The sequence below is a fragment of the Erpetoichthys calabaricus genome, chromosome 17 (genome assembly GCF_900747795.2).
Source record: "Erpetoichthys calabaricus chromosome 17, fErpCal1.3, whole genome shotgun sequence".
Lineage (NCBI taxonomy): Eukaryota > Metazoa > Chordata > Cladistia > Polypteriformes > Polypteridae > Erpetoichthys > Erpetoichthys calabaricus.
The window spans coordinates 86,358,025-86,367,181 of NC_041410.2; the positions used below are offsets into that span (position 1 = coordinate 86,358,025).

Genomic DNA, 9,157 nt, shown 5'->3' on the forward strand with positions numbered 1-9,157 from the left:
CTGTCACCATGGGTATAAACTTCATTCTAAAAGGACAAAAGTTAAAGGGTCTTGAGATCAAAAAAAAATTCTGCAATCATTTGCAGCTTCAGACAGACCTGCAGATACAAGAACAAAAAGTCAATATCATACAATACAGCATTGTGGGTAATGTATCACTGAAAAAAGAACTGGAGCTACTCTTAATATGTTATTAACTGATGAAAGCTGGCATTTTAAACATCTGACATCACTCAATGAGGCATTAAACAAGACACTGACAAAATACCAAACTGAAACTGAATTGAAAAACTGTTTTTATCAGATACAATTTATTTTCAGGCTCTTTTCATTTACATGATTCTAAATAAATTGGAAAAGTGCATATATATATATTGTAATTAGAAATAACATTACAAATTAAAACCTAGTAATTTAATAATATAAAGCAGCATTTTTCACTTGGTTACAGTCAGGTATCTTTCCGATCCACACAATGTACTCCAAACTAAAAGCCATCAGAAAGTGTCTTGTATGAAATTACATGTTGGAGATAATGTAGTGAAAGCTTTAATTCTTCCAACATTCTATTTATGAAATGTTAATTTCAGCAAAGTAAAAGCAGCATTTCTGTTGAATTTTTCAACAGACTACAAGCCAACATTTAGCATTTATTACATATTAGACAACCGATATTTTAGCCCAGTATAACCCTACGCCCTCACATTCTGTTCAATTTTACAACAGAATGTACAGCAAGAAAAATTTATCCAAGTGTAAATCTACTTTGCTTATTTTGAGCAATCTTCTAGACTAAACCTGACTACTGTGAACACAGTCAGCAGGCTGAAGAAAGTGCAAATGCAGCATAAAGTTTGAAAAGATTCAGCTGAAAATGAAAGAAAATCTTAACGGTGGTTAACTAATGCCATGTTACCACTCCTAACAAACAGGAGCGTTTCAACGCTATGTGATATTAATGTTTGCTGCACAAGCAGACACAGTATAATATATCTGTAGTGCACATGATAATAAAATCAAAATTTATGATGACTTTTATAATGAACATGTCCCACTATTTGTAAGCAATTCAAATTTAAATTCACAAAAAAAAAACATTAAAGTAGTAAACTATCAAACCAACTTTGGCATGAATGAAGCACATTTGAAACATACTTTCAAATGAACAAACACTGGTCATGTATAGAATGGTAGGAATGGCTGAGAAAACACAAAACAAATAAACTAGCATACGTAAATATCATCAGTTACTGTTATAAGTAAAAAAAAAAAATTAAATGCATTAAGATGCTTATAGGCTTTAAATTATTCAACAAAAATGGAAGGTCAGTTAAAAAAGGAATTAAGGCATAGAAAACAATTATCATACTATTAAGTCTTAAATGTGCACGTTCTCCAAGCACTTTGAGTCTTTGCTACTGAATGATAAACATAAATTTGTATATAATGTGGATAGTATATAATATATGCATAATGGAATAGGGGACCCTAAGGTTAAAGACCCAATAGAAGTTAAGTCCAAAGGCATTCATTTTTATTGCATTGGGCGCAGGTGCCTTTAAAGATAAACGGTGCATCAGAAAAATGAGCTTTTAAGTGAAAGTGACAAAAGATACTGCCGATCACTGGCCCAAGTGGACGACCCTTTTTAATTAAATCCTTTGTGACAGCACCTTGCATCTGGCAGGCTCATAAGTGCATAATTTTGTTTACCATTAGAGATCAGCTAGAACACCATAAAGTGTATGGCACGACAGCTTGTACATTTTGGGTGTTAGCTGCCTTAAACAGGTTTGTGCGGTTGGAGCTGTACTGAAAGTTGTGGTCTCCAAAATTCAATGGCATATGTTATCAGGGTTAACCCTGCTGGTAAATAGTGTAATTAAATCTCTGGTGGTGATAGTCCAGCTTCCTTTACCCAAATACTGACACAAATGTTGTGAGGAAAAGGCATAAAGAGGAAAAAGAGATGAAGTAGGAAACTAGAGCCTTGTGTGGTGCATGTCAATCATAGCTTGGCTGTTCTTAAAGAGAGTTTATGTATAGAGTTTCACATAAAACTAACTTGTATTAATATTGGCAGTAAAAAATTGATTTAACACTATAAAGAGATTTAAAGAATAATTTCTGATGCTATAGTATGACACAAAGTGTCACTAGAAGGCAGCAACCCACACACAGGAACCTGCAGAGAAAGCCCTGAGACTTGGAGGGGTCTGTGAGTGTGTTAACACAATAATACTGTTTTAAAAAAGTCAATAATTAGATCCTGGTATATCAAATTAAAGAAAAAAAGAATTTAGGAGACACAAATACTTTTGAGCTTGCCAAAAAAATCCTAGATACAAATTTTTATATATCATTATTTTGGATAACTAACACTTTTGCCTATGTATCTGAGAAATGTATTCAGCATTGTTGTGCATATCTTTTACTCTATACATGTGAAAGGAAATAAAAACAAAAACATTTATTTGGCAAAATTTTTAAAAATTGGCAGTTCTGTACACCTTCAACAATCTATCTCCAATAATTGTGCAACATAACAAATTTAGTGATCCAGATTTCTATCATTAAAAACCTGGGAAGAATAGTCCACTGGAAAGTCAGAGGGTGCACACAGTGGCAGGCCTCAGCTTGGCGAGGAAAAATTCTTTCTCCCAGAGAAACCCAAAATGCTGAAGTCTTGCATTTCAGATATGCATAAGTTGATCTCAGCCTCAGATGAGGAGCAGCGTTCTGTCAGCAACTTTGGCATCTACTACACGAATAAGCTGCGCCTTGTCGGAAGGTTTGTAGCTGTATGGAGCACTTGTACATGCCATACGTGTGCAGGAGTAGAAGTCTTGCTTTTGCCTGAACTTCTTCCCATTTTGTTGAACTTTCTGGAACTAAAAAAAAAGATTAAGATTGCTTACTTATTTTTTAAATCACAAAACAACACTAAGAGATATCTATCGTAACATAACTCTCTTAATCAAAGCTAGGGTTGTTGGAGGGGTCTAAATGGGATGCTAGTCAAATGCAGGCCACACTTACACACAGGAATCCATACTTTTTAGAGATGGGAGGAAAACAGGGGAGTCCAGAGTAAAACAATAGTAGCTTTACATTCATTTTTTTGTCTTTAGACAATCATGTTTCTGACGATATAAAACAACACTATGGTTACCAAATAATTTTAAAGTTATCAGATTAAGATATCATAAACACCATCTTTCATTGTTAAGTTGTGCAGGAGCACTAAACTCACTCTTCCAGTATTAAACTTTATATTTTGACTAACTAATAAAAAATGAAAATGAATAAATATATATTCGTTTAACAGAAATAGAATACATATCTCATTTAAAAGTAAGTTTTCAGACAATAGTTGCTTATATTTTAATTCACATATGTTTTATTTTTATGGATACAAATAAATACTAAACATTTTGATATGTTTATAGTTGTATATAGACATATATTCTTATACTTCAGCTTTTACATTCCAAGCCTAAAGAAAACAAAATAGACATCTGTCAAAAATTACAGTTTTGGTGAATATATTACAATTATTGTTGATCTGTGAATTTCGCCAAAGTGTTTTTCACAGCGAAGTTTCTGGGTTCACCAGTAACTTTGTTCAGTGAATGTTTCCCTGAAAATTCTACATGCAGCTGGTTTAGGCAAACATTTTTCCCAGTGCCTCATGATGCTTTGTAAAGTCAGCATGACGTCACAGAGAAATTAGCTGTCACTACCTTAACTGAGCTACCTGGCAAATTTGTGTCATACATGTGCAGAACTTTCATGCATGTGTACATTAAGGATAGTCCACCACACATTTTATGGCACTACTTGATTTGCTTCACGCATGTGTGAATAATTTATGGCATATACAAGCATGCGTGATGTCACTACCTGACTGGTACTCCAGACAAATTTGCATTTATATTTTTTTTGAGCCAACAAACAACTTGTTATTGAGTATATTATGAAATTACTTTGTTGTTCTGCATAGATTCATTGTACATTGTGTATTCATTGTTGGATTCAGCAAGTTATGCTCCTCACTATGTAGCACAGATCGGGTAGAGACAGGGAGAGCCCCCAGGAATATAACGCTGATCTCTTGTATCACTGGTTCTGTGGGTGTTAGTCAAAAGAAGCTTAAGAGATGCAGCCAGATGTAGATGTGTTACAAATTTAACTGCACAATGCAATTTCTGGCTGAGCTAATTTTTTTTTTTTGTTTAACAAAATGAGAGGATAGCTCAGGGTTACTTCACAACTTAACAAAATTGGCTAATAAAATTATCTTTAAGTTTTCCTATTTACAGGGTACCACTTTCCAAAGGAAAAGCTTGCATGTATCTAATAGCTGTTGCTAACCGCTAGTAATGGAATAAGGAAGGAACACACTTCGAATAAGTTCAAAAAAATTGTACTGTCCTTGTACCACTACAGCAACAATCATGACAGAATCTTCACTAAAGCAAAAAAAATGTAAAGTGAAGCAAAAGCAAAACTAAAGGAAAATAAGATCAAGCCCCTCATCATCAAGTCGTATCATGCCAACAGTAACCGAAGAGTTATTGTTTTGAAATGGAAAATAAATAATTTGCTGCAAAAATGTAAAAAGGCAAACTCAGTTTTGTAAATGTTTGAAATATAATATTGCATGATTATAAGCAAGCAGGGCATTGCTGCTGTTCTGTTTTTTCTTTGGTCCTTGGTTGACATATGTTTATTACTAATAACGCTTAGATATTTCTGTTTCTACTAAATTTTGTTGGCATGGTTAGAAATATTTATATAATAAGCGTGTCGCTATAGTACATTTCTGGAATATGGCTCCAAAATTCACTTAGTACACAAGGGCATTTTAGATGAGTATTTTTTGTTTCTGTATTTTACATTCATATTTTTGGTTTCTGTAAGCTAGCATGTATAAAAATAAGAACAATTACTGTGCATACAATTTTCTGTTATCCTCAAATGACAACTCAGGAAGAATCCAGTTAAATGATGCTCTTTGCTAATACAAACTTGGTTTTTATTTGCATACATTGATTATTTTTTTGGTAAATGATGTTAAAAGTGCTAGATAAGGGAAATGAGAATAACGTTCCAGAAAGATACAGCTGGCATCATCAGGTTTTAGTAATTTACCTCTTTAAATTCTGCTTACCAAGCTGTAAATGAACAACTGCAGCAATTTTTCCAGATGTCAATGCCCAAACATTTAGATCCTCCACTGAGTGCACATCCTCTAACTTTAGGAGGTCTTCTTTAATGTGAGTTATATCCAAATGTCTTGGAACACCTGCAACATTATAATAATTCAACACATGCAGCAAAACAGAATTTTGTGTCTAAAGTTGCCACAGTCATAAAAAATATGCATGCACATTTAAGGTAAAATCAACAAGGAGGTAACTCTGACCACAACCCAAGATCCACCTTCAACTCCGTACTTTGGTATCTTTGAAATAGGGGAATGTGTGTGCCCCCTGTAATGCCATTAGTGTAGGACAGCAAAAAAGTAATGTGGAGGACCAGCAGAAAATCAGACTAAATGTCCCAGATCAACTCAAAATGTAAATATACATTTGTATTGACTGCAAACTCTGCTATAGAACATTCCTATCTAGATATTTAGTTCTGCACTACAGGTTTTATATCAAATAAATCACACTGAAAGGAATATAATTCCATTTTCCTTCTCGAATTACAGAGAACATCTTTCTGTCCATTAATGAACCTGCTTAATCCAGTTTAGAGTGGCTAGGGCTTAAGCTTATGATTTATTGAAATACACTTTCAAGAGAAAAAAAACTGAAGACTTAGGTATATCCTGCATATCATTTTACTGATTATGTGCTTTTCTCTAACATGTGCACTAAAAAAAGAAGCGACTGATTATCAGAAAATTGAAACTTGGCCAAGCCAAACCTTTAACATATTCATATTTGCCAGGTATGGGAGGGTGATGAAAGCACACGTCCCCAAAATGGCATTGCAGAAAGAAAATGTTTGAGAATTTCTGATCCAACTTACTTTAAGTTCATACTGGAATATGATTTTTCTTTTTTTTTGGTTGTTACTGTAAAAGATCAGTTAAAATATGGAAGGTAGCTACAGTAAATGACTTATATGAAAGAACACATGATAGTATATTTACAGAAGTTCATTTTATCCATGTACATATGTCTATAAACTGGTTGTATGAAGAATGGTGCTTCTTATAATCATGATAGGAAAAAATGTATAGGTCTTCAACTACAATTGCATGCATGTATATAAATTATAACATAATCACATTTAAACCGAAACACACAAACAGCTATGAAGCTGAACTATCACCCATAGTCACAGTAATATAAGTTAGACCAAGCATTAGTCCAGTATATTGAAAAACGTTATCAACTCACCTTCTAGTACAATAATACCAGCATCCCACATAATACGAATTGTAGTGAATAGCACCAGAAAAGAAAATACGTATGTGCAGACAGGATCAGCAATCTTGTATTCAGGCTGTCGAGTGAAATTGTTGCATTATTTAACTTTACAACAATGCAAATCAAATCAAAATCAGTAAGATAATCCTCAATCTGCTTTAGTTGAGAGAAAACAACAAAAGTCTGCCACACCCTTAGTCTACAACACTGTGCCACAGGAATGGAAAAATGATTTAGCAAAGTGGGATTATAATAATGCGTGATAAAAGAAAGTAATGGTACATTAATTCAGCAATGAATTATACATGCATTTATGTCAGTCAGTCAGTCATTTTCCAACACGCTATATCCTAACACAGGGTCACGGGGGTCTGCTGGAGCCAATCCCAGCCAACACAGGGCGCAAAGCAGGAACAAATCCCGGGCAGGGTGCCAGCCCACCGCAGGACACACACGCACACGCGCACACACACCAAGCACACACTAGGGACAATTTAGGATCGCCAATGCACCTAACTTGCATGTCTTTGGACTGTGGGAGGAAACCAGAGCACCTGGAGGAAACCCACGCAGACACGGGGAAAACATGCAAACTCCACGCAGGGAGGACCCAGGAAGCGAACCCAGGTGTCCATACTGCGAGGCAGCAGCTGCATTTATGTATAAAAACATAATATTTCACAATAGTGTTGGATCAGTACTAAAGTTTTGACTTTGGTACCTATATCAGCTTTCAGATGTCAGTACTGGCACTAAAACAAATGAAGAAAGTACTCAACCCCATCCTGCCCCTATCTCACTATAGCCTCTTCAATGTCCCACAAAATTGTGCACTTCCTTGTTGTGCCACATAAACGAGCGCTTCCCTGCCTTGCAGCACTCCACGGTTCCCCTTTTTAAATTTCCAGCACATCAGTGTGGGTGTCCACTGTGGAGTCTCCAGTGGATTTAAAAGCAGAAGAATGAAGTGCTGAGCACAAAGTCTTCAAAGGCCTACTGTTTACTTATAGCACCAAAAGTACTTGACAGGAAGGGCGTCTTTTCCCTGCCACCCTAAATTTGATTAAGTGGGATTGATGGAGGGATGAATGTGTTGGAAAAATAAATAGACAAAGGTAATTTATAGACACTGGTTCAGGTCGTAGTCTTTTGGTTACTATTCATATTCGAAAAACTTGCTTAACAGGTTTAATATCTATCTTAAAACTAGCAAAGCTATGTTACTTATAAACAAATATGTTACGTTTCTTCTGAGTGTACACAGATACCAGCTTTTGCCAAACAGAAATGACTGTGTCTGGCATGCTACCAGCATAGGCATTTTTTTAAACAACTAGATTTGCATTTAATTGCAACCACCATGCAATATACATATACAGTATTTATTGAATTACCAATACACACTCTTAAACTATTATGAAAAAATCCTATTATAAAATTAATGCATTAGTACACTAAAGTATCCAAAGCACCAATATTATACATCATGACATTGTGTCCATAATGTCTTTCTGACAATAACACCGTCCTGTAGGACTAATGCCTTTAAGAAGATGTAATAAGTAAATTACCAAATACATTTATTACAAAACTTGTTTAGCAATGGACTGGCAGGGTGGTTCCTTTCTCGTGTCCTATCTCGTTGTGATTAAATGTGTTCAAAACGACTACAGCATCCGGCAAGAAAATTGACCAAAAAAAAGTAAAAAATCTGGGCATATTTCACCAGCCTTAAGATCGTTACTCTCATTGCCTGTGTTAACCAGAATAATATTACTTTGGAGATATTTCAAACCAAATGTATACTTTAAAAAAAAAGATCCTTACCTTAAAGCGGATGATATAAGCAGCAATCAGAATACCTATACTTTGAACCAAGTCACCCAAAGCATGTATAAAGGCAGCTCGTACTGCCAGACTGCTATTCGTCTGAGAGTGACTGTGTCGTTGTTCACTGTTGCGCTGAGGCTCAACTGGTCCATGAGAATGAGAGTGAAGATAACCAGACTGATTCAACATGAATCCCATTCTGTAAAAGAAAACCAGATAACCAAGGACTAAGTCTATCATTACATTTTTTTTACCGCTATACCCTTTACAATGGTTGTTTAACTAAAAGGACAAATATGACAAAACCCAGCCTGTTGCATACAGTTATGAAATTAGTTATTGTGTTTCTTTACTTCCTATATAAAAAAAAACCAAAAAGGAGAAATGTATACTGATTAGTTTAGGCATGTTTTATCAGGAAAATCATCCATGTACCAAAATGATTGATATTGAAAAAACAATCCACCATTATTGTATGCTGATGAAAGAATATTATTGTTCATCTCTAGTCCTCCTATGCCTAGAGGCTACACTATGCTGGATAAATTAATGTGGTAAGTGGTTGGTTATAAAAGCCAAAACAGATAAAATGCTTCTGGCAGCACAGTGGGTAACACTGTTGCCTTAGGGCTCCACGTGTCTGTTTAGCATGTCTTGTAGTAGACTTGTACTCTGCCCAGTGTTGCCTGCAGTTTGCATCCAATACTTCCGAGATAGCCACTGGCTCGCCTGCATCCATGAATCAGATACAAAACAGATGAATGGATATTCATAATGTAACTTACTATTACCGTAAAAAGATAAGAAGTTTTTTACTGTACAGTATATAAGCATTTGCTCTTAAAAATGTACTGCACATACTAAGATGTCAGGAAAGCACA

General features: G+C 35.1%; 1 protein-coding gene across 2 annotated transcripts in view; it reads right to left on the bottom strand.

The window, feature by feature from the left end:
- Positions 1–282: 282 nt before the first annotated feature.
- Positions 283–9,157, bottom strand: part of slc30a4 (solute carrier family 30 member 4) — a 46,724-nt gene continuing 37,849 nt past the window's right edge. Inside the window, exons 4-7 of one of the 2 annotated variants that reach the window (XM_028822462.2) lie at positions 8,274–8,475; positions 6,417–6,522; positions 5,155–5,308; positions 283–2,891 (exon numbers count right to left, since the gene is read on the bottom strand). In XM_028822462.2, the coding sequence (XP_028678295.1) occupies positions 2,762–2,891; positions 5,155–5,308; positions 6,417–6,522; positions 8,274–8,475 (592 nt within the window). In that variant the 3' untranslated portion in view covers positions 283–2,761. The remainder of the gene's footprint in view (positions 2,892–5,154; positions 5,309–6,416; positions 6,523–8,273; positions 8,476–9,157) is intronic. The other variant, XM_028822461.2, reaches the window with a different exon arrangement.